Source organism: Mizuhopecten yessoensis, unplaced genomic scaffold (assembly GCF_002113885.1).
Source record: "Mizuhopecten yessoensis strain PY_sf001 unplaced genomic scaffold, ASM211388v2 scaffold10603, whole genome shotgun sequence".
Lineage (NCBI taxonomy): Eukaryota > Metazoa > Mollusca > Bivalvia > Pectinida > Pectinidae > Mizuhopecten > Mizuhopecten yessoensis.
This window is the reverse complement of record NW_018408629.1, coordinates 520,088-547,253: the sequence shown is the minus strand read 5'-3', so window position 1 is coordinate 547,253 and position 27,166 is coordinate 520,088. Positions and strand designations below refer to the sequence as shown.

General features: G+C 37.2%; 3 protein-coding genes across 8 annotated transcripts in view; 2 read left to right on the top strand and 1 right to left on the bottom strand.

Annotated features, from left to right (window-relative positions):
* The window catches only part of LOC110461325 (structure-specific endonuclease subunit slx1-like), a 43,224-nt gene that overhangs the window by 5,095 nt on the left and 10,963 nt on the right, over positions 1-27,166 (bottom strand). For 2 of the 3 annotated variants that reach the window (XM_021514754.1, XM_021514755.1), the window contains exons 2-4: positions 9,780-10,033; positions 8,814-8,865; positions 8,169-8,570 (exon numbers count right to left, since the gene is read on the bottom strand). In XM_021514754.1, coding sequence (XP_021370429.1) covers positions 8,169-8,570; positions 8,814-8,865; positions 9,780-9,952 — 627 coding nt within the window. In that variant the 5' untranslated portion in view covers positions 9,953-10,033. Of the gene's footprint in view, positions 1-8,168; positions 8,571-8,813; positions 8,866-9,779; positions 10,034-15,076; positions 15,159-27,166 lie in introns of those variants that run through there. The other variant, XM_021514753.1, reaches the window with a different exon arrangement.
* Positions 775-6,291, top strand: LOC110461327. Of its 4 annotated transcripts, none has more exons than XM_021514758.1 (5): positions 775-1,012; positions 2,020-2,254; positions 3,174-3,319; positions 4,486-4,528; positions 6,051-6,291. In XM_021514758.1, the coding sequence occupies exons 1-5, from the start codon at positions 991-993 to the stop codon at positions 6,211-6,213; spliced, it is 609 nt and encodes a 202-aa protein (XP_021370433.1). In that variant the 5' UTR covers positions 775-990; the 3' UTR covers positions 6,214-6,291. The 4 variants fall into 4 exon arrangements, with proteins under 4 accessions (XP_021370433.1, XP_021370432.1, XP_021370435.1 ...); XM_021514757.1 differs by having other exon boundaries at positions 4,483-4,528; XM_021514760.1 differs by having other exon boundaries at positions 4,387-4,528; positions 6,055-6,291.
* On the top strand, positions 15,148-26,705 carry LOC110461324 (G patch domain-containing protein 3-like). The gene is made up of 5 exons (XM_021514752.1): positions 15,148-15,570; positions 18,385-18,950; positions 23,033-23,207; positions 24,561-24,924; positions 26,376-26,705. Exons 1-5 carry the CDS (start codon positions 15,219-15,221, stop codon positions 26,572-26,574), a joined length of 1,656 nt encoding a protein of 551 aa, XP_021370427.1. The 5' UTR covers positions 15,148-15,218; the 3' UTR covers positions 26,575-26,705.

The window sequence follows — 27,166 nt, the reverse complement described above, 5'->3', positions numbered from 1 at the left end:
TACAAATAAATTTATTATAATGGGTTAGCAATCTTGTTTAGTCAAAAATATTCACTTCTCGCTGTTACCAGCTGTTCAACGTGCAAAATTTTAGTGGTAAAACAGAATTTCTTAAATTATCTAACCTTGGACATATGCATATGTGTAACATCATTAAAATCTATGAAACTCTAGAAGTTTTTGTTAAATACAAGTAATGTTGAGTTTTTAATTTGGGTCGACTATTGTCAATTCAAAAATGCTGTCTGTTTTGTTTCCAGGTCCAAGATGAATTAGTTTTGTGTCATTGTAAAATGACACTCTATATGGCTGAAGCAGGAGATAACATTCTAAAACTCTGACCGGGTCGTATACTATATTGTATATACCGCATGCATACACACCTAATTATTACTAAAATGTCGCATTCATCTGTTGAACCCTTTAAGCTGGGAAGCTGTTGTGTTATCTGGTTTGTTATATAAAATATCTGCCAGGTAGTTTGTTACTGAATGGAATTTATGTATACTTGCGAGTGACAAGAAAGATTGGGAATAAAAGTGAAGTGCTTTCAAACGGGGTATCATAGAGTGGAAAGTAGACAGCCACTATATATTTGTTTGTGTTTTTCGTTCTATGAACAGCTATGGTAATTTAAAGACGTGCCAGGTTTTTGTGGTGGAGGAAAACCGGCGACTGCCCCACGTATGCCTCGAACCTGCGACACAGTGGTGGAGGGCTAGTGGTAGCAGAATGTCAGACGCCTTAACCACTTGGCCACCGCGGCCCCCTGAATACAAAAGTGACAGTTGAGAGTACTAGTGTGTCTATAGTGTTCATACACATAATGAGTTACAATTACATAGCAAACCATCTGTTTTAACATCAGGCTCCTGTGCGGGAGACAAATACTAGGTCATACTGTTTCACATATATGCTCTACTCAAAGTCAACCACCTCAATATTTAACCAACGTTGTATACTGTACATTGGAATTTGTTTAAAACAGATATGAAAATGGGAATGAATTTCGGTAAGTAACAATTATGTATGTACTTGTATCTGCATTGCATGATTACCTATAGTTTAACTATTTTCTACTGCTTACACATAATTACTTACTCAAAAAAAAAATCTTATGATGCATTTTCAATTTCTACATGTACATGTGTGTATTTAACAGATATTTATGACACATTTTCTTGTCACGATACTTCCTCTCCTTCACCATGTGGTTTTAGGCATGGGTCAGTCCTTTAGAAGGACAAAGTCTAGGCAGTTTCATCTTCGCTTGCCAAGTGCTCGCTTCGTATACACTCCAATACGAAGCGAACACTTGGCTAGCGAAGATGAGGCAGTTTAGGTTCCTATACCGCATCACAAATTATCTTGTCACAATGCATTCATCTTACAAGATATATTTTCTAGTCAGTACTACCATGAAACCTTGTGCAAACTTGATACACACATGTACATTCCTATATATCATGACACAGATTGCAATTTCTTAACAAAATATGCAGTCATTTTGAATTAATTGCTCATATATAATACCATCAAAATATTTTATTTACAATTCTTTTTCCATGTCCCTTCATCACTCATACAACATCACTGTTGTTGCTGTGTAATGCAATATCATTCTATTTGACTATTAATTTGCCATAATAATTAATCTGCAATTCAAATCTCTCGCCATGATTTCTTAAGAAACAAACAGATGTTAGATTACTTGCTTTTCTTTCATTTGAGAATTTAAATCCTAGTGGCTACGTCCTTTCATTGCCAGAACTAGGATTGTTTAAAAAATCGTCAACAATAAAGTATGGTACAAATATGCTTAAATTCAATACAGCAGATGACTGGAATGTTTCCCTCGGTCCCGATGTTTTCCTCTCTTTATATTAATTATTAAATTTAGTATGGTTGTCTCAAACACTATACAGTTATTGTCCAGTAACTACAGACTGACTTTCCATAGATTTAATGGAAAATAGGAAGGGCATATATGTAAATATATATATCTGTCTATTATTTCAGTGTTTTTTGTCGTAACCTGCCTGTACACTGGGACCTCTGGACACCGCTACAAGACATTGTCAGAGTTTATGTTCCGTCGACAGACTGAAAGGACAATATGCAACTCGTACGGACTTTTCAAAAGAATGTTACAGAGGGAAACTAATCCATTGATTGACAACTTTGTCAATAGCCTTTTCGAGCAGAGTCCAATAACTGGTGAAATGCTACGTAGCAAGTCGGCAGAAGTTTGCAGGTATTACTACCAATAACTGTATCTGCTGGTTGTTAAGTTAAATAGCCAACAGGTAATTGGGTTATCTGCCCTTTACAATGTGGGATTTCTCTGGGTACTGTGTGCTACCATCTGCTCCAAAAATGGTGATAATTTTGGAAAATTTATTTCATAAAATTGTTCTTATAACTAATGAAATTTAAATGAAAAGACATCAAAGCTCTCATATAAAGAAGAAACTCAATCAAGTAATAAATTTAAATCATGATGAGAAAAAATAATTTCTAGCTTTATTTAATTGATGTTAACGAAACGGATAAACAGCTTTACTTACATTGTCAATAAAAACACTCAAACATATCGCTGTCAATCTAAGGAATCTGGCTGTCAATCTAAGGGCTAAAACATTTGTACAAACATCATTTTATACGGATCCCAGCAGGTAAAAGGGGATATATTTGGCCTCCAAACTCAACCACTGTATACATATTTGATTATCTTTTTGTTGTCATCGCTAAAGACCCTAGTCTAGAATTATGGAAGGTGAGGCCTCATATATTCTTGTATGGGTGTGTATTACATTGATAAAAATAACTTCAATACTTCTATTTAATTGAGCCATTATTTACAACTCAAATATGATGGGAAACACATTATGGCAAAGACTCATTTTAAATATCTTTGAAACTATACAAGACTTGTAGGATTTCATTGAAATTTCACACGAGTATGCGATCCCACAACTGTAGCGCAAAATTGTAGAAAGCAGGTTAGATCTGGGTTTGAATTTGAAGGGTGATTTTCCATAAAAGTGCACATAATGAAAAACATTTCCCAACACATTACATACAATAATTCAAAATAATAGTGAAATATGCTTTTGTCTACCTCTCATCAACTTTTAACAGTTCTGTGGTTTTAAATTAATATCTGTTGACAGTGACATAGCAACAGAAGTAACAGCCTGGGTACAAGAGAACAGACCAATATCATCATGTCTAAATACTGAAACGGTGTCAGACATAATGGATGTGTACAGTGGACTATGTACAGGGGAGGGTGCTGTAACAGCCTTCTTTACTGACCGTAAGTTATCGTAAAAGCTTTTATCACTGACCATGTACAGGGGAGGTTGCTGTAACAGCCTTCTTTACTGACCGTAAGTTATCGTTACAGCTTTTATCACTGACCATGTACAGGGGAGGTTGCTGTAACAGCCTTCTTTACTGACTGTAAGTTATCATAACAGCATTTATCAGCCTAATTTTGTCAGAATAGATCTACATTTGTATGTATCTATGTATCACTGACTATCATTAGCAGTGTTACAGCTAGGATTTGAAAAGAGCAGGTCACTGACCAGAAAAGGAACACTTTTAAGATCACAAAATGTCTTTAAAGGGCTTTTTTTGCACGTCGAATTGTTTTTGGGTAATCAATGTATTTTTGCCTAATAAAGGTCCAGTGTAATTATCTAGTAATATTGTTTAATTGCACTTCACTGTATGTATACTTTTTATATCGTTATTTCATTTTATTTTGATGTTTACGTTCAACACTAATTTCACGAACAGTAAACCAAGTACAGGGTAATTATAGCATTAAAATTACTGATATACTGACCACAAGTAATTATCATATTGAAGAGTGAACATGAGACCGCATTATGGGGAACACCTTCAAGCACTGACCGTCATACACTGAATCAGACATCTTCATTAAACACTATTTATAATTGGTGTACTAACCTTCTTCACAGGCACTGGCAGTAGTTATATATATAAGTTATTGTACAGTAAAATTTGACCATATTGAAAATTTAAATACAAACAATTTTCGAAGTAAATAGATGTCACGCTGGAGTATATTTAAATTTGGTATCATTATTTAAGTTATTTTGCTCTATCATATGCACGAATATTTCTTAAATAAATTATTTATTTATTTTTACTATTTTCTTGAGGAGTTGGTCGAAGGATAATATAAGCGTCAGTAAAAAACAGGGTATTAATTTTTCATGAACTGCTATGCTGTGCTCTAGATCGGCTGAGGTTAACGCTACAACCAATCCAGTGGAACCACAAGAAAAACTTTTTTATCATTTAATATAAACCTGGGTGTATATATGCCTTAATTGTATTCTCTCCCTTCAGTTACATCAGATATTGAGTCAGTGAATATCCCGTCCTGGACAAGTGCTTGTATGATAAAGATGATCGAGATACTCTTGACTTGTCCCTTTCTCTCAGTAGGAAAATTTACAGGTTTGGAGGAAGGACCAGGAATCCACCAGAGGTAATATTTTAAAACACATATGCAGAAAATCATCATTTACAATGAAGTTTTTCATAGTTGATATTTTTGAAAGAATTTATTGAATTAGAGGAAAAAATGTGTTGTAGAGATTTTTTCTACCAATTTCAAAATTCAACAAGAGGCTGATTGGGCCTGCATTGCTCACCTGGTATTAATTTCACTCTTGTAACCTTAAAAGAGGGTCATGGCCAAATGTATTTAAACTAAATAGCATGACCTATGAATATTGGTTATTTAAAAGAACTTGTTCAAAGGTTTTAACACATTTGACCTCTGTGACATTGAAAGTCAAACAAGACCATTCAGTTGAACAAACTTGGTAACCCTTCAACATAGCATACTACTGGCTGAATATCATCACCCTGACCTTTTAGTCACTAAGAAATTGTTTCAATTTTTTTCACATTTGACCCCAGTGACCTTCAAAGTGGGTCAAGGTCATTCATTTGAACAAACCTGGTAGCCCTAGCCTTCATCCATCATGCTTCTTGCTCAACAAGAATGAGCAAAACTAGAGGATTCTTGATTGTTTTGCCCCATTTCTAAACTATTGGACATTTTTAGCCCCGTCCAGTACTACCGGAGTACTACTAAAATCCAATAAGCTGAAATCTACATAGCAACAACTTCTGAGGCATAACCATCGATGATGTTATTTTTTATTGAAACAAGAGGCCCAGAGGGCCTGTATCGCTCACCTAGATTCTTGATCAATCATGGGAAAAATGTCCTCAAAGTGATTTTGCAATTATTTCCATATATATTGAGTCACATTGGCTGAAGAATGTTCCAGACTCAACTTTTTACTACTCTATTGCATCATGCTACTGGTCAAATATTATCACCCAGATCCTCCTGGTAATGCAGAAGTTATTTAAAGGTTTTTACATACTTGACCCCTTTGATCTTGGAAGAGGGTCAAGGTCATTTATTTTGGGAAACTTTATAGCACTCAATGCCAGGTAACTACTGGCAAAGTAGCATCGCTCTGGGCCTCCTTGTTATTCAGAAGAAGTTGTTTAAAGGTTTTTATATATTTGATGCCTGTGTCCTTGAATGTAGGTCAAGGTCATTCAGTTCAGGAAAGCTTACATCCAAGATACATTCTGGCTAAGTATTATCACCATATATGTCTTAGTTATTTAGAAGAAGTTGTTCAAAGGTTTTAACATATTTGCCCCCTGTGACCTTCAACTTGTAGGAAAGTTCATAGCTCAACATCCCAGGAACCCTCTGGCCAAATATCATTACCCATGGCTTCCTTGTTAATCAGAAGAAGTTGTTTAAAGATATTTATATATTTGACCAATGTGGCCTTGAAAGTATTTGGAGGTCATTTATTTGAGGACAGTTTAGAAGTTTAGAAGAAAATTTAACGGACCACAGACCACACTCCATAACATAAGCTTAACAGGCACTTTGTGCCAGGGGAGCTAAAATAATGATAGAGCATGCGCATTATTTGATTTTACTTTCATGTTATATTTTTTTTGTTCTTCAGACAGATGCAAGAAAGTTTTCAGTGTGTTTATGCAGGGATAGATGACAATGACACGTCAATGTGTGGGGATACCCAAAGTCTGAAAAAAATCTATCTCATCATTGAACTTCTCTACAATTTAGCACCCGGTGCTAACTTCACTGTGACCGATTTTGGATTATAAACCATTTGGTGATTTATATAATTGTGAAAGAAATATATCTATGTAGCTTCATAATAAATGCAAATCTAGCACAATGAAGTTCACTTAGTTTTATTTATTATGGAATCAACTGAATTTGATTTAGAACTTGGGTGGGTCAAATTGAAAACCCATTTTCAATGAAAAGTTCATTCCATCCTACATGTGTTTAAAAATTTTAAAAGCAGGTACACACATCCCTTTTTCCTTGGACTGTGAGTTAGAGTTCAAAAGTTGTCTTTTATACTGTACTATGTATTCCTCCATCCTAGTTATATTACAAGGCAATGGGCATTGTAAATTGGTATACAGAAGTTATGTAATATAGGTAAAACTACATTCTACAGGACGTTACAGCATATATACAGCACATGTATATGCAGGTTATGTAAGTACATGTATTCCTCAATTCTAGTTACAAGATAATGGACACATGGTACCTGTCTATGGAGGTATACATCCTGGAGGTGCTATATTCCTCAATTATAGTAACAAGACAATGGGTATGTTCCTTAATTCAAGTTACAAGATAATGGACATATAGTACCTGTCTATGGAGGTATACATCATAGAGGTGCTATGTTCCTCAATTCTAGTAACAAGACAATGGGTATGTTCCTCAATTCAAGTTACAAGATAATGGACATATGGTACCTGTCTATGGAGGTATACATCATGGAGGTACTATGTTCCTCAATTCTAGTAACAAGACAATGGGTATGTTCCTCAATTCAAGTTACAAGATAATGGACATATAGTACCTGTCTATGGAGGTATACATCATAGAGGTGCTATGCTCCTCAATTCTAGTAACAAGATAATGGGTATGTTCCTCATTTCAAGTTACAAGATAATGGACATATGGTACCTGTCTATGGAGGTATACATCATGAAGGTGCAGTGTTCCTAAATTCCATGCTAGATACAAAATAATGAGCATGTGATACTCTTTATGAAGTTGAATGTCATGGAGGTGCAGTATTCCTTGATTCTAGGTACAAGTCAATCAACATATGGTACCTGTCTATGGAGGTGCATATCATAAAGGTGCAGTGTATTCCTCATCCCAATTGAATGATAATAGGTATGGTAGATGGATGTTTTGTCAAGGAATGGAATACAGTCACAATGGTTGCTCATATTGCTGTAATAAAATCACATTCATTTGGCAAGATCAATATGTACACAACTCCTTGCAATAGTGTGAACTTGATGCTGACTTTAAAGTGCTGCCCCACTGAAATACCATGCCAAAGGCACCCAGCACAGCATTCCACCCAATCACATTACATTGACAACGGGTGAACAAGTTGTTGCATGTTCGAAGTTAAGCAGGTAATAACTTCCATTGTTAAGGACTATGGTATGTCCTTGCCTGAGGACAGAACTGTTTACCTTCCTTACGTGGGCGAAAGATCTAAAATATTGCTAAAGATTAGTTGGTTCCAAGGGAGGCATTACAAAGTATGTGATGATCAGGAATACAAATACTAATTAAGATATATAGGAAGAGATTAGGTTCCAACTGTTGCAATTTAGTGCCACCATTATTCACTTGTCAAGTATGGCAAGTTGGCAACAGCAAATAGGAAATCCTGCCCCAACCCAACAAATCAATCCAATTACTATGTACTCTGCCTGAACGTTCTAGCATAGTATATAGTAAACAAACATATTGAAGTTATTTCTTGAGTCAAATGGATACAATGTAAAATGTTAAAATGTATATATGTCAGCCATAATTTGTACCAGGTAATTGAAATTGGACCCAATTAACTGAAATCAATATAATCTTTATTTTAATTTTCACAAAATTTTAGAATGACAAACCTCTTTTTGGTCATAATTACATAATATCTGAAAGATGTCCCGTAGGAAGTATATGTGGAAATGATTTAACCTTGTTTACAAACAGAAAAGGACAAAGCAAAACTTACCTGTAAACGTTTATAACAAGCTGAACACCTCTGATGACTTGGAAGGACCAACTGGCCGATGTCAGATTCTTCGGAGTCCTTGGACTGTTTTTCAGGGCTGCTGTCATTGGATCCCTTAGAACCCTTCTTGCCCTTATTTTTATTGTCCTTAGCCAATGTTTTAATTTTGACAGGACCATAAACTATTGGTATGTGTATTGGAGGTCGGCAATCTGGAGGAAAATCCTGTACATAGTTTTGTTTAAGCCATCGTATTGTCAATGCAAAACGTTTCCATGGTCCAAGACGAAGCATCTCCGAAACGATACGAAAGCGGTACAAGAAAGGTGTCTCTTTTTTCTTCTTTCCGGCCAGGTGTCGAAGTCGACGTGATTTCTGTGGATTCTGCCACGCCCATTCAAACTGAACGAAAAAAAATGATGGTTCCGATGACTTAGTACCGAAAATTATCTCTGTGAAATATGGTACATGTTGGCCCTAATTTGGTGTGAAAATATCAGAAGCTCAACCCATTAAATTATGTTACTATAAACATGTTATTCTGTGTATATGTGAATCCTTGAGTTATTTATAAATCTGAACACTTTTATTACGTAATTTTGATATCATTATGTTTGTAAACAGATAGAAAATTAGTGGTCTTACCCGAAGTGCAGATATGTCATTTGGGAAACCATGAATAATTAAAACCATTTCCCTGAAAATAAAAGGAATGTGGGTATCATAATTTTAACTAAATCATAAATGCACAAACAGTAATTTTCAACAAAATTTCACTCGCACAAGATTTCAAAGTAATTTTAAGAAATCTGAACAATCAGATATTGTTTTGGATTTCACATATTGATACTATAAGAACATTTAATTCTCAAAAATAACATGCACCAATAGTACTCAAACAAACTCGCCAAAAAAATCTAAATACCATGTAGTTACAATTTCTTTTTTGTGATTTGATCTTTATCCATAATTATTTTTCTTTAATTTCCTAGATAGAATTTAAAAGAATGTTAATTTAATTAAATATGTTTTAGATCAAAGTTTCAAAACATTAATGAAGCACTATAGCTGCCATTAAACTACAATCCTCAATATTGTGAACAAACTATATTTAATATCAAGGACTCACACAACTAAATCAGCAAACCAGCAAGTGTTTCTTATGATTGTAAGCCCCATCTAAAATTAGTTCCGGGTTAAGACAGTGCCTTTGAGCAATTTAGATAGGTAACTGATGACATATTTTACATCAATGAATGAAATCTACAGATATTGAACTTTAGAAGAATGTATAATTTAAGTAGATTTTAAAATGTGATGGCAGATTGATATGGGGTCAAATGTCAGGGGGTGTTCCCGTCCCATTTCACCGGTTTGGCTTGTAAACTTCTGGTTGTCAAAAGCAGATGCCTGTAGCGCTCTTATATGCCACCAAACTCACCAAAAAATGCCTTTTGAATCCGTTGTCAGGTATGTATCTGTGAATCTAGACAGTTGTCACTAGAGTTGAACTTCAAATATGAACGCTATTAGCTCAAAAGCTTAGTAATAACACATAGTAAATGATTTAGTTGTGTGAGCCCTTCAACCAATCAGAAACCCAGATTTTACCATGGCCCCCGTCCATGTGTCCTCTTAGCTCCTCCAGCATGCTTGCCCTTGTTATGCTGCTGTATTCTGCGGTTTGGGTTGACTGTGTAGCCAATGTATGTCCTTCCTTTGAACTTTGGATTGACATTGTACAACAGATAGACTCCAAAGAACCTCTCAATAGCCTCCGCCATCTTGTTTGTTCATAACTTGTATGTTTACTGCAATTTCTCCATTCTGTCTCTTAGAAAACTTTACCTAAATCCTGACATTACCTGTAATAAAATAAACTTAAAATTCCAAAAAAGTAAATTGAAAATCAGGTTACTATATCTTTCAGTATATATAATAACTTTGAAGTTGTCATTCCTCATTTCTGCTATGTTCAATCATGATCACCCATGTAGAACTTACACACAAAAAATAAAAGTAGGCATAGATATTATTTAAAGTCCAACAGAAGAAATGTTCCTCAGAATTCAAGTCTTTAGAGATTCTAAAATCATTACTGACGTGGGTCAACAATCATATTTTCAACAGAATCCAAGATGGCCACTGGTGGCCATGTTGATTTGTAGGTTTTTGCTCAAAATTGATGATAAATATGTTTAGAACATTTCCAAATCAATGTATTCTTTCAAAAATGATTGTATGGAAACCATATTTGGGGACGTTCATAAGGTGTGATAACAGATACTATGATATTTATATTATGGTTGTAAGCGACTAACGAGGCTTTGAATTAGTACCTGTGGAGTAAACTTAAGCTCAGTGCACAGGGGTCGTTACAAATGTCTTATACGCATATGCTATACTGACACATAAATGTATGTTTGGGTGTGCTTTGACCCACATCAGTATATAGCATACATACAGTGGCGGATCCAGAGGGTTATTTTGGGCTTCAAGAAACCCCCCATCCTGTGAAATTTCTTTAACAAAAGGCCCAAGGGCCTTAGCGGTCACCTGAGTTATAAAATAGGTACTGGTAGCTCAATTTCGTTGTTTCATGTACAAAGTGTGGAAAAAAAACATGTAAACTAAGTGAAATACAATACTTGTCATGTCACCAAAGGATAAGAACTCTAAAAACTACTCAAATAAATAATTTTGCTATTGAGAGATATACCCTCTCCCAAGGGAAAGCAGATGACCTGGGGGATACTGAAATTTACAATTTAGGTATTGGTAATTTAGGTATAAGGACCTTTCTATCCATGAACAGTAACACATCTGAGTCTGATGAAGAAGCTTTTTGAACTTTTAACCATTTACCCCATTCAGGCCCCAACCCTCCAGCCCCTGGAGATGGGGCAGCATCTGAGTTTCTCATACCATCTAATTGCCATCTGGCATCATAATCATTTCAACCAAGTTTAAATAATTTCCTGCTGAAAATGGACAAAATATACCCAAAAATATAATTTAAAGTCATCTCTACCCCCTCCCCAAAGTAGAACAGATTGCCCGGGGTAATAAAATTGAAAAATAGATAAAGCCCCTGACGGAATTTTCATCCATGCACAGAATTTGATCGTACTACATCTGTGTCTTCATGAAGAAGAAGATTTTTGAAATATTTGTTAATTTTCCCTTTGGTGGCCTGCCCCGGCTCCTGGGGATTGGGGCGGGAAATCGAATTTTACAATTTGATACCCTCTTCCTCTAATGATGATTCTCACCAAGTAAGAATAATTTCCTGCTGAAAATAGACAAAATATACTCAAAAGTTTTATTTCCCTATATAAACTATAAAAAACTTTACCCCCTCCCAAAAAGAGAACAAATGGCCCGGGGGTATTGAAATTTACAATTTAAATAAAGCCCCTAATGATCTTTCCATCCAAGCAGAGAAATTACCTGTCTATCTGGAGAAGAAGATTTTTGAACAAGAGGCCAAATGGGCTTGCATCGCTCACCTTGTATTGATCTCATACTTGTAACCACAAAAGTGATCTAAAACAAGAGGCCCATGGGCCTTAACGGTCACCTGATATATTTATACAGAGAGGTTGGACCCTATGGTCATAAACCTTAAGACCCTTCCATCTATGAAGAGTATTTGATTCTACCATATCTGGGTCTTGAGAAGAAGATTTTTGAAATTTCAGTAAATTCGACCCTTTTATGGCCCCACCCATCAGCCCCTGGGGTCAGCCAGGGCTCATAGGTGCTTATTATCAAACTGCTACCTAATACTGATAATGCTAACCCAAATTGAATTACTTCCAATGGAAATTAAACAAATGTTGGTCCAAAATGTGATTTCCCTATATAAACTATAGTAAAGTTTACCCCCTCCCCAGGGGGAAACGTGAGACCCCAGGGTCAAGAAATTCACAATTTCGGTAAAGCACCTTAAGACCCTTCCATCTATGAAGAGTATTTGATTCTACCATATCTGGGTCTTGAGAAGAAGATTTTTGAAATTTCAGTCAATTCAACCCTTTTTGGCCCCACCCATCAGCCCCTGGGGGTCAGTCAGGGCTCATAGGTGCATACTATCAAACTGCTACCTAATACTGATAATGCTAACCCAAATTGAATTACTTCCAATGGAAATTAAACAAATGTTGGTCCAAAATGTGATTTCCCTATATAAACTATAGTAAAGTTTACCCCCTTCCCAGGGGGAAACGTGAGACCCCAGGGTCAAGAAATTCACAGTTTCGGTAAAGCACCTTAAGACCCTTCCATCTATGAAGAGTATTTGATTCTACCATATCTGGGTCTTGAGAAGAAGATTTTTGAAATTTTAGTCAATTCGACCCTTTTTGGCACGCCCCTCAGGCCCCTGGGGGCTTGGGACTAAACCGGCCACTATTTTTGTTGACCTTTGTCCATGGAAGGTCCCTGCAGAATTTCATTGAAATTGGTTCAGGGGTTTTGGAGAAGAAGTTTTTTGAAATTTTAGTCAATTTGACCCTTTTTGGCCCCGCCCCTCAGGCCCCTGGGGGCTTAGGACTAAACCAGCAATTTCTTTTGTCGACCTTTGTCCATGAAAGGTCCCTGCAAAATTTCATTGAAATTGGTTCAGGGGTTTTGGAGAAGAAGTCGAAAATGTAAATTGTTTACGGACGGATGAAGGACGACGACGGACAAAAGGCGATCGCAAAAGGTCACTTGAGACTTTGTCTCAGGTGACCTAAAAAAGCTACAGGCAAAATATCAGTATTTATGACTAGAAGTCATTCAAAAGAAACTGTTAAAAGATTTTAAAACGTTTGACCCCGGTGACCTTGAAAGTCATTACGTTGAACAAACTTTATAGCCCTTCATCTCAGCATGCAACTTGTCAAATATCACCACCCTAGACCTTCTGTTTAATGAGATAAGGTAATTTCAAGGTTTTTACATATTTGACCAAATGTGACCTTGAAAGTTTGTCAAGGTCTTTCAAATGACTCGATAGCCCTTCATCCAAGCATGCTACTGGCCAAATATCATCATCCTGGTTCTTTTGGTTATTAAGAAGTCATTTAAAGATTTTGAACATATATTCTATCCCTGTTACCTTGATTACCGGTCAAGGTCATTCATTTGAACAAACTTAGTAGCCCCTCATCCTAGCATGCTACTGGTCAGATATCATCATCCTCGGGGCCTTCTGGTCATTCAACATATTTGACCGAAGGTAATTCATTGCAAAAAACTTTGAAGTGTTTCATCCTAGCATGAATTACTGGCCAAATATTAACACCTAAATAGTATAGGCCTTCTGGTTATTCAGGAGTTGTTTTAATGTTTTAAACATAGTGGACCCCCCGTGACCTGGAATATAAGTCAAGGTCATTCAATTGAACAAACTTGGTAGCCCTTCATCCCAGCATGTCCCTGTGAAAGATTTTAACATATTTGACCCCTATGACCTTGAAAATGGGCAAAGGTCATTCATTTTAACAAACTTGGTAGCCCTTATTCATCCCAGCATGTTACTGGCCAAATATTAACACCTTATGCCTTCTCGTTATTCAGAAGAAGTTGTTTAAAGAAGTGCAAAAAAGTTGACGCCGGACAGATTGATGGACGTACGGACGACGGCGCTGCACAACGGCATCAGCTCGCTTGGCCCTTTGGGCCAGGTGAGCTGTAATTAGTTAATTTTTCCTTTGGGGCCCCGCCCTAGCTGGCACGTGGGACAGGTATCCCAATTTTACAATTTGATACCATCTTCCTCCAAGGATGATTCTCACCAAGTAAGAATAATTTCCTGCTGAAAATTGACAAAATATACCCAAAAGTTTTATTTCCCTATATACATGTAAACTATAGTAAATTTTACCCCCTCCCCAACTGAGAACGGATAGCCTGGGGTGGGAGTATTGAAATTTACAATTAAGTGAAGCCCCTAATGACCTTTCCATCCATACATAGAAATTGACTGCATGACTAGTACCTCTGAGTGACTGCCATGGAGAAGATTTTTGAAATATTGGTTAATTTTCCCTTTGGTGGCCCACGTGCACCCTGGCCCCTGGGGTTGGGGCAGGAATCACAGTTTTACAAATTGATACCATCTTCCTCTAATGATAATTCTCACCAAGTAAGAATAATTTCCTACAGAAAATTGACAAAATATACCCAAAAGTTTTATTTCCCTATATAAACTATAGTAAATTTTACCCCCTCCCAAAAGGAGAATGGATGGCCCGGGGGTACCGAAATATAAGTTAATCTTCCCTCTGGGGCCCCTCCCTTGGGTTTGGGCAGGAATCCCAATTTTACATTTTTGTAGCCTCATATACCAAGGACGATATCTCATTAAGTTTGAAAAAGTTGCATCCCGGTGACTACATGGTTAATTGACGACAGACCCGACAGATATGAAAAAAGTCGATAAAACGTCAGAATTATTCGGACTAGGTTCCTGATAAGAAGTTCAAAATATGTAAAAAGTTTACGCAAGACAGACGGAAAGCGATCAGAATAGGTCACTTGAGCAAAGTTCAGGTAACCTAAAAATCATGTATTTTCACCATTAAATTCCTGAATTTTTCCCCACATGGGAAAAACAGATACAGTAAGTCTCTGGATCTGCCACTGTTCATAGTGCATAGTATACTGATCACAGGTGTTCGTTACAAATGTCATATTTTGCACTATGTAGTACAGTGGCGGATCCAGATACCTATTTTTTTTTATTTTTTTTTTCAAATTTCCATGTAGGGTCCGGACTATCTACTAGGGGGCCGGAACAACTTGATTCGTAAATATTATTAGAAAAGCCAATTTAGAAATGCTTCCTTCATGTGATGATTTGGCTGGCCCATTGGATGCACTTTCCGTTAGAATTAAGTCAATCTACAAAGTAGACTCACGTTGGTAATATATTTAGGGGCAGGAACATCTCCCTCGCCATTTGTAGTATTTGAAATCAATGTGCGTGGCGCTCAAAATGTGTCGTCCGTTTTGTGTTTAGTCACTCCCTATGATCAAACGTCTCATTGACACAGATTGAAAATGGAGAGCAACAACACGGATAACGACTTCGTCTACGCAGTCATCAACAATATTCCTTCTTCATATCATTCTTCAGACCTCAGAAATTACTACTCGCAGTTTTTAGAGACAAGTGGATTCAAATGTTTTCATTTCAAACACAGACCAGAGTCTAGAACCTTCGATACACCGAATTCAATTCCGACGGAGGAAAAACGTCCAGGAACGTTTTGTTGTGTTGTCAAAGTCAGTGGAAACCGATTTCCCGAATTCATGAAAATGTATCACAAGAGACACTGGCTGGATAGGAATGGAGATGTCATGCCTGCTTTATGTTTTATTTCAAAAATCAGAACATCTGGGCAGAATTACGGTAATAAAAACTACATGAAAAACATGACATGCATGGTGATCTCATGATAGGCGCTTGAAATATTGTAGGCTATCTAATATTTCTAATATATTGAATTAAAATCTAAAACTCACGAAGTTTTGTGTGTACATCGCTTGTTTGTGTGTGTACATCGTATGGTTTTAAAACTTTAATTATACAAAATACAAGCGCCTATGGTTTTTATTTGAACATATTCTTATTATAGGATGGACACAGCTAGCGCTTCATATAAGTATAGCCCAAGTTTCCTCTGGCCCTAACACCAAACTTAGACATTTTGACATATAGATGTCTGGTGTGGGGGCCAGAGCGCACTCCTATATATAAATGTGGAATTATCCAACACCGTTTGGTATCGGAGAGTTATGAGGCGCTGACAACAAAAATCATTGTGTCATACAGTGTAGTAGCTATATTTTTGTCATCCTCGATATCCAGGGGTTATGCTCACTTTTGCTCTCTACACCCCTGTAATATGTCATAGCAATATTGAAGCTAGGAAGATAGCTGATTGATTGGTCTCGGGTAAAAAAAAAAACCCTGACCAATTGCTAGGCTGATACCTGCGCATGTCCTTTGAAGATTACAAAGGAGAGATGTACCCGACTTCAATTTATAATTAGTCAGTCAATTTTACCATTGCGAGATTCTTTTGATGTACATCAAAGGATCAAACTGGTCTTCTTTTCTCATCAACAAGGTGGAGCACACTGTGCCTTCTATTTTGCTATGACATATTCCAGGGGTGCAGAGAGCGAAAGTGAGCGTAATCCCTGGATATCGAGGATGACAAAAATATAGCTACTACACTGTATGACACAAGACATATATACCTGACATATAGATAAATGGATTATTTATTCATCAAAATCTGCTCTTATTATCATCAACAGCTGCTAAATGTCATCAGTAGACTCCTTGGTTTTCAATTGTTCAAAATTCCCACCTGAGCGAATGCCATTTTGTAGTTCATGTGAGTGACTAATCAACAAGCCGTACTGATCTGGGATGAAAACGGAATATAGCATTCTTGTTCACAAAAAATTACGGACCACATCTTTTTTGTTGATTAGTCACTCCCTGATACCAAGCTGTGTCGGAGATAATTCCACTTTTTCATATAGGAGAGCGCTCTGGTTCCACACCAGACATCTATATGTCAGAACGTCTAAGACTGGTATATATGGGGCCAGAGGAAACTCGGGCTACATATCGGTAATAACCCTTAATTAATTATTACTGAAATGTGGAGGCGGGGGAGTGAAATGAACACAAATAAAGTTCTTTTAAACATTAGGAGTACATAATGGTGTCATTCTTTCAACATAAGCAGATAAATAATACAATGAGATATTAGTGCAGAGAAAATTGATCAATTCTGATGTCTAACATTTGGTTATTAGCTCACCTGGCACGAATCGAAGTGCCAAGTGAGCTTATGCCGTGGCGCGGCATCCGTCCGGCGTCAATATTTTACTTTAAACGACTTCTTCTTAGTAAATGAAAGGCCTAGGGTGTCAATATTTGGCCAGAAGGAAACTGGGATGAAGGGCTACAAAGTTTGTTAAAATTAATGACATTCACCCATTTTCAAGAACTTAAAACATCTTCTTCTCGATAACCAAACTGCCTAGGGAGATGATATTTGGCCAGTAGTATGCTTGGGTGAAGGGCTACCAAGTTTGTTCAAATGAATGCCCTTCATCCATATTCAAGGTCACAGGGGTCAAATATGTTAAAAACTTTAAACAACTTCTTCTGAATAACCAAAATGCTCAGGGTGATGATATTTGGCCAGTAGCATGCTGAGATGAAGGGCTACAAAATTTGTTCAAATGAATGACCTTCACCCATATTCAAGATCACAGGGGTCAAATATGTTAAAACCTTTAAACAACCCCTTCTGAATAACCAAAATGCCCAGGGTGGTGATATTTGGCCAGTAGCATGCTGAGATGCAGTACTACAGAGTTTGTTCAAATAAATGACCATCACCCATATGCAAGGCCACAGGGGTGAAATATGTTAAAAACTTTAAACAACTTCTTCTGAATAACCAAAATGCCCAGAGTGATGATATTTGGCCAGTAGCATGCTGAGATAAAGGGCTACAAAGTTTGTTCAAATGAATGACCTTCACCCATATTCAAGGCCGCAGGGGTGAAATATGTTGAAAACTTTAAACAACCCCTTCTGAATAACCAAAATGCCCAGGGTGGTGATATTTGGCCAGTAGCATGCTTGGGTGAAGGGCTACCAAGTTTGTTCAAATGAATGACCTTCACCCAGATTCATGGTCACAATGTTAAAAACTTTAAACCCCTTCTCAATAACCAAAATGCCCAGGGTGATGATATTTGGCCAATAGCATGCTGAGATGAAGGGCTACAAAGTTTGTTCAAATGAATGACCTTCATCCATATTCAAGGTCACAGGGGTCAAATATGTTAAAAACTTTAAACAACTTCTGATGAATAACCAAAATGCCCAGGGTGATGATATTTAGTAAGTAGCATACTAGGATCAAGGGCTACCAAGTTTGTTTAAATTTGAAATCCTTTCATTAGAACTATACATACAAATATGAACAAATGAATTAAGTTCATAATATGTACATGTATATATACATGTACATTAAAAAAAACAAGGTCTGAAACTTCATGTATTCCTTGAAAATTTAATGATACAATTTTTTTTAAAATTCATTTACTGGTAGGCTTTATGTCAAAATATACATGATTAGAAAAAAAATCAACAAATACCATTTGTATTTTTTTTTATTTTTTTTTGTAGACCAGGGCGATAAATACAAAACAAGAGCAGAACAGAAATGCGTTCCACACAATAGAGAACAGTTCACTATCAGTGACCTGGAGAAAATGAAGGAGTTACATCCCCCTGATATTATGCCAAATGGTAATGTAGGGACTACAACCTCCATATTCCTAGAATACATCAAACAGTGTCGTCTGCCACCAGTCATCATCAAAAATCTTGGACTGTCTTTTCCAAAGACAAGATCAAACAAAAGATACGGAAATGTTCCTTTTAATTACAATGGAACAGCAGAAAGTTGTCAGGACCAGGGAGAAGAGGAATCACCAGCCGTGGAGGTCAAATCATCTACAGGTCAAGATATTCCGACAGAAATGTCAATCACGTCCCCGATCGATTTAGACGAAGACATTTTAGGGCAAAAAGACGAGTCATTAGCCTCATCACAGAATGTAAAGACCGGTGTTGGCTCACAACAAAAAGGTTCAAAAGACAAATTCAGGCAGGACCCTGAGACAAAGAGAAGATTTGAACTTAGAATTGAAGAGAATTTGATAGGAAAAGAAGGCAGGGATTCTGATGATGTAAGTATCAACGAGAGGATTATAATTATTGTGTATATATTATTACTGGTTGCTAATTAACTAGCTTTATATAGAAAATAACTAATCTAATATAGTCCAATAATAATCAAGGTCACAATATAATAGATTAATAGAATCTTACACTGTACTATACCTTGAGGGCATGACAGAAATTTCTCTTACCTCAGGGATGATTTATATGTTTTCTAGCCCGAGGCTCTGCCCATTGCAGTGGTTAGACATTCAAAGAATCACCCGGAGGCTTAGGGTTGGAGATTTCTCTGTTGCACCTTCAAGGTATAAGTAGGGGATCATTATATTTTCCTCATCATTCCAATACGATGTTAACAAAAAACATTTTTCGGCATTTGTAATCTTTTTGTTATCTGCAGACAATCTGTCATAACCTAGGATGTGACAGAGAAATCTTATACACTAGGGTGTGACAGAGAAATCATATACACTAGGGGGTGATAGAGAAATCATATACACGAGGGGGTGACAGAGAAATCATATACACTAGGGGGTGACAGAGAAATCTTATACACTAGGGGGTGACAGAGAAATCATATCCACTAGGGGGTGACAGAGAAATCATATACACGAGGGGGTGACAGAGAAATCATATACGCTAGGGGGTGATAGAGAAATCATATACTCGAGGGGGTGACAGAGAAATCATATACACTAGGGTGTGATAGAGAAATCATATACACTAGGGGGTGACAGAGAAATCATATCCACTAGGGGGTGACAGAGAAATCATATACACGAGGGGGTGACCGAGAAATTATATACACTAGCTATAGGGGGTGAAAGAGAAATCATATACCCTAGGATGTGACAGAGAAATCTTATACACTAGGGTGTGACCGAGAAATCATATACACTAGGGGGTGATAGAGAAATCATATACACGAGGGGGTGACAGAGAAATCTTATACACTAGGGGGTGACAGAGAAATCATATACACTAGGGTGTGACAGAGAAATCATATACACTAGGGGGTGACAGAGAAATCATATACACTAGGGGGTGACCGAGAAATTATATACACTAGCTATAGGGGGTGAAAGAGAAATCATATACACTAGGGTGTGACAGAGAAATCATATACACTAGGGGGTGACAGAGAAATCATATACACTAGGGTGTGACAGAGAAATCATATACACTAGGGGGTGACAGAGAAATCATATACACTAGGGGGTGACCGAGAAATTATATACACTAGCTATAGGGGGTGAAAGAGAAATCATATACACTAGGGTGTGACAGAGAAATCATATACACTAGGGGGTGACAGAGAAATCATATACACTAGGGTGTGACAGAGAAATCATATACACTAGGGGGTGACAGAGAAATCATATACACTAGGGGGTGACCGAGAAATTATATACACTAGCTATAGGGGGTGAAAGAGAAATCATATACACTAGGGTGTGACAGAGAAATCATATACACTAGGGGGTGACAGAGAAATCATATACACTAGGGTGTGACAGAGAAATCATATACACTAGGGGGTGACAGAGAAATCATATACACTAGGGGGTGACCGAGAAATTATATACACTAGCTATAGGGGGTGAAAGAGAAATCATATACACTAGGGTGTGACAGAGAAATCATATACACTAGGGGGTGACAGAGAAATCATATACACTAGGGTGTGACAGAGAAATCATATACACTAGGGGGTGACAGAGAAATCATATACACTAGGGGGTGACCGAGAAATTATATACACTAGCTATAGGGGGTGAAAGAGAAATCATATACACTAGGGTGTGACAGAGAAATCATATACACTAGGGGGTGACAGAGAAATCATATACACTAGGGTGTGACAGAGAAATCATATACACTAGGGGGTGACAGAGAAATCATATACACTAGGGGGTGACCGAGAAATTATATACACTAGCTATAGGGGGTGAAAGAGAAATCATATACACTAGGGTGTGACAGAGAAATCATATACACTAGGGGGTGACAGAGAAATCATATACACTAGGGTGTGACAGAGAAATCATATACACTAGGGGGTGACAGAGAAATCATATACACTAGGGGGTGACCGAGAAATTATATACACTAGCTATAGGGGGTGAAAGAGAAATCATATACACTAGGGTGTGACAGAGAAATCATATACACTAGGGGGTGACAGAGAAATCATATACACTAGGGTGTGACAGAGAAATCATATACACTAGGGGGTGACAGAGAAATCATATACACTAGGGGGTGACCGAGAAATTATATACACTAGCTATAGGGGGTGAAAGAGAAATCATATACACTAGGGTGTGACAGAGAAATCATATACACTAGGGGGTGACAGAGAAATCATATACACTAGGGTGTGACAGAGAAATCATATACACTAGGGGGTGACAGAGAAATCATATACACTAGGGGGTGACCGAGAAATTATATACACTAGCTATAGGGGGTGAAAGAGAAATCATATACACTAGGGTGTGACAGAGAAATCATATACACTAGGGGGTGACAGAGAAATCATATACACTAGGGTGTGACAGAGAAATCATATACACTAGGGGGTGACAGAGAAATCATATACACTAGGGGGTGACCGAGAAATTATATACACTAGCTATAGGGGGTGAAAGAGAAATCATATACACTAGGGTGTGACAGAGAAATCATATACACTAGGGGGTGACAGAGAAATCATATACACTAGGGTGTGACAGAGAAATCATATACACTAGGGGGTGACAGAGAAATCATATACACTAGGGGGTGACCGAGAAATTATATACACTAGCTATAGGGGGTGAAAGAGAAATCATATACACTAGGGTGTGACAGAGAAATCATATACACTAGGGGGTGACAGAGAAATCATATACACTAGGGTGTGACAGAGAAATCATATACACTAGGGGGTGACAGAGAAATCATATACACTAGGGGGTGACCGAGAAATTATATACACTAGCTATAGGGGGTGAAAGAGAAATCATATACACTAGGGTGTGACAGAGAAATCATATACACTAGGGGGTGACAGAGAAATCATATACACTAGGGTGTGACAGAGAAATCATATACACTAGGGGGTGACAGAGAAATCATATACACTAGGGGGTGACCGAGAAATTATATACACTAGCTATAGGGGGTGAAAGAGAAATCATATACACTAGGGTGTGACAGAGAAATCATATACACTAGGGGGTGACAGAGAAATCATATACACTAGGGTGTGACAGAGAAATCATATACACTAGGGGGTGACAGAGAAATCATATACACTAGGGGGTGACCGAGGATTATATACACTAGCTATAGGGGGTGAAAGAGAAATCATATACACTAGGGGATGACAGAGAAATCATATACACTAGGTGACAGAGAAATCATATACACTAGGGTGTGACAGAGAAATCATATACACCAAGGTGTGACAGAGAAATCATATACACCAAGGTGTAACAGAGAAATCATATACACTAGGGGATGACAGAGAAATCATATACACTAGGTTGTGACAGAGAAATTTTGAACAGGTAAAACAGGAGATAAGTCAAAAGTGCAAGAAATATAAATCTCTTGACAATGATGAATGGCTAGGCTAATACCTACAGTTGAAGATTCAGAGAAGCTTAACCCATATTAAAGCATCATAGCCTGTTCATTTTCCCATTATGCCATTACACAATTCCTTTATCTTATCTTTATCCTTATCTTATCAAAGACATGATATATATGTAAATTTATGCAGATTTTCAAGACTTGTCAATTCATACGATCCACAAATAGGCAAATACTGTCTTCAACAGCAGGAACTGAGATAAAAAAATCGAAAGTGGTCCCTTCCTTGCTAGAAATCCTGAACATCAATCCACCCACAAGCATTGCCAGTGGATGCTTTTTGTATGATTTTCAATTGTTGTGTCAATATTTACAAAATCAAAATGAATATATTTCAACAATTTAAAAAAAATGTTTTTTATGATTTTTTTGTTTGGAACTTTTTTTTCTTCAAACTCCTGTCACATTTATGAAGCATATGTCATTAAATACTGATTTTTTTGGCCTTCAGGACAATGATACATGTGAAGAGTGGGAACGCCACGAAGCAACGAACGATGATCCATCAAACCAGGAGAGAAACTCGGATCGGTTGTTTGAGGAGGAGATAGAACTCAAGTGGGAGAAGGGTGGCAGTGGTCTGGTCTTTTATACAGACGCTCAGTACTGGAAACAGCTGGAAGGAGGTAAGTTACTGGTGGCAGAAAACTGACAGAAATGTAGTCTATAATTAACACCGACTGGTCCCTACTGGTACAGGATATAGACTAGCAGCTGACAACAACTACAGGTTGATCTGGGCCTATCTGATTACATACAATCATAAGGCACTACGGGTCCTTACTGGTACAGGATATAGACTAGCAGCTTAAAACAACTACAGGTTGATCTGGCCCTATCTGATTACATACAAACATAAGGCACTACTGGAATACAGGAAGTGTTTTAGCTGCATATTTCAATGAATTAAACAGATAAAAAGACGATTATTTCACTGTTAATAAAGAAAAAGCTGTGTCAGTTCCAAATATCTTTACTGAGCAGTCTTCTTTGTAAAAGCATATCACTTGGAAATTTAAATATGGTCACTTCCAGGTTTTGACAGCGCTAGCTGAAAAGGTCAGAAAAACATGTTTCCTCTTTCTGTCACATTTTGGTTAATATCATGTTTCCCTCTGACAAATGTGAAGTGATATTAAGGAATATCTACTGAAACAGCAGAAAAGACGGTGATAGATTAGTTTACTGTTGGGAGAAAGGAGGTCAGCTTATTGGCATCGTCATCTGTACACATACATATGCTCAGTACTGGAAATATTAGAGAGTGGACTATAAACCTGCAGAAGAAAGACAGCAGTGTTTTTGCTTCTCTGCAGAATAGACTGTCAGTGCAACAATGTCAACTACTTCTCGTGAATGAGAGAAAATACTACTAATGCAATCTTAATATATTTAGTATGTTATTAATATTTGTTCTTATATGTGATAGGTACCTATAGTCAATCAAAGCATGGAGTGAAAAAGAAGTATATACTCTTTTTTCATAAATCCAGACAACTGTTTAAACAGCTTTGCAGATTTATGCTACCAGATTGCACATCTTTTTTTCCACCTATGCCTTGATAGACCAAGCAATATTGAGAAAAACCTAAAACGTCATGTACATAACAATTTGTTGAGAACCACATAATGCGCTTCTTCTCAAGATGTAAAATCTGATTGCCAGGTCACATATTTCACTAATGTTGTGTAATATGCTGTATATATACGGGTATATCAAACCAGGGGGCTACAGTGGCTGAGTGGTTAAGGCGTCGGATGATCACTTGCCCTACACAATTGTGTTGCAGGTTTGTGAATTCTGTCATGGTACTCCCAAAACTTGGTGCATCCTTAAATGACCATAGCTGTTACTAGCATGTAAAGCACAAACAAATAAAACTATATCACGCTAGATAATGAGGAAGTATATAGGACTTTTATTGCTTTTCAATATCAAAACAACAAACACTTGACTTACCAGTAATTTATTTTCACAGATTTTGATGAGCAGACAACAGATGACTTAGATGTTGATATGAGTATATACTACGAAAAAGGAGCCGGAGACAAGGATGCCAGAGACTACGTCACAATGCGTCAGGAGACACGCCGACGTGACGGTGTAGAACAAACAGACAGATTCAGTGCTGGTATTGCTAAAAGGCGATCATCAAATATGAAGCATTGTAGCAGTGTGGCATCGAAAATTGGTAAATTTGAGCAACACACAAAAGGATTTGGACGTAAGATTCTCACACAGCAAGGTTGGAATGAGGGTGAAGGCCTTGGATCTAGTAAAATCGGGATCGCTGAGGCTCTTGGATCAGAGGGCCAGGCTCCTAAGGACAAAACAGGATTTGGGTAAGCTCTTTAGACTAAATCTGTCTTTCATTTCATATTGGCAATATATCGATTTGACCTTAAATTTACTTTCAACACATTTGTTACATCATTTCAAGATCAGCCATTCATAGATTAGAAACAGGCAGTGAATATTCACTATCACAGTAATTATTTTGGAGTATGAAATGCATGAAAAGAATATTTCAGTGAATTTGAAATTTTGATATACATATAGCAGAACTAGACTTGGTCGATCAGGTAGCTCAGTTAGGAGGGTGTTGAGTTTCGAATCCTGGTCTGGCTGTTGTATTTCTCTTTCTCCTGTTACAAAAGTGGCAAGCTTGCCAACCATTATTTCAAGTTATGTGGAGCAGAGTTAGCTGATAAAGTCTTGTCATGTGTAGCAAAAACGAAACTCAACAGGAATGTATGCAGTAGAGGAACAATAGGCTTAATCGTAACAGATGCACAAAATGTATTAGAAAAATGTATATATATTTAACAACCATAGCTTTGATATGATTATTTTTTACTGGAAAGGACCATTTAGCCAGTTTATTCAAATGATATGTCCTTAATAAAACATATTCAATAAGGTTTCCAAAAATAATGATAAAATGATACTTCAATTGTATTTCCAACATTTTAAATGCTAGTTTAAACGTATAAATGTATACAAAGTGCAGATGCACCTACTAGTATTTCCAGCACATGATCCATTAGTCTATTGATCTGACGTCACTGTGTCCGGGGCATTATCTCATATATTCATTTAAATTGCTTCATTTTGGATTATTACGTATCTCCTTGGGATAAAGAGATTTGGTCTTGTTGCACTGTCTACAGAGTAATGGCTATTTGTTCATTTTTGAATCCAAAGTTTGTCGGGAGGTTGGGAAATATCCATTGTTCACTATACTTTGACCCTTTTAGCAGCTTTCTTGAATTAAGTTAATGGTATAAATATTATATACACATGTCACTGTACTTAGATGTTGCTGTCTAAATTTAGGCCCCAACACATTTCTGTAATATGATTGTCACTTAACTGACAACGAATACTCTTAAGTTTGGGAAGTGATCAGGCTTTCTTACTGATGGCAAGTATACTCAGATATAAGGAAAGTGGTTTAGCTTTTTTTCTAAATTTATGGAAGTAATCAAGCTTGGCTAGGGCCCATAGCTGTCATGTGGTGCACATGCTTTATAAGGTAAAAATGAAATGAAAAGGGAAGATCCATTAATTAAAAATCAATCAAAACAAGCTGTAAACAAAAAAGTCAAGGGGGATAAGTTGTTCTCTTCAACATATAGATAATGTAAAGAATTTTCCTATTTTATTAACTCATTCACTCCTGAAGACACATTTGAACTCACCAATATTCAAAGGTGGGACACGTGCAATACGAAATTTCGCGGGTGAATGAGTCAATATTTATACTTTCATACATTCTAATTTCTGTTTACAGATACAGAGGAGAAAGGTTGTTGAAGACAAGGGATTTGAAGCACAAAAAGCCACAAGAAGAAAGGTTGATATCTACAAAATATGATGATCCATCGGAGACTGATCCTGTGGACCCCCTGCTGAGACGAAGTCATCACTACCATATCTCCCATCGCCACAGTCATCATGTTGCCTTCACAGCTGCAAAATCTCAGGAATGAACTAAATATTTAATGATTTCTCCTCATTTGAGGACCAAACACATTCATATTGCAGCATAGGTGTCAACCTCTGAAACCTCCAATGGTGGAGCGGGTCTCCTTCATTCCACATTTCCAATGAGGGAGAAAGTGTGTGAAACGCGACTGAAACTGTTTTGCTCAATTTATCTTTCCCTATTTATGTACATGTTTCATTGAATAACTCCAAAAAGCATTCATTTGATTCAGACACACCTGCTATGATTATTACACTTACCCTGCAGTAACTGGGAGATCATTTTACCACAAAATGTAGATTTTGAGTTTGTGTGAGTTCGGACTTGAATGAGGGAGATTTGAGGGAGATTGGTAAATTTTGGTCAAAATGAGGGAGCCTCCCTCCAAATTAGGGAGGGTTGGCATGACAGCTATGTTGCACTTGTAGAAATTCTTATAGATAAATTATAATATAATTTATATATTTCAAACATAGACTTTCTTTAGAGATGAATGTAACACAGACACACTGGTGATTGAGGCACAGTAGTCTAGAGGTAGAACACCGGGCTCGTGACCAAAGGGTTGAGGGTTCGAGTCACGGCACGACCTGTGT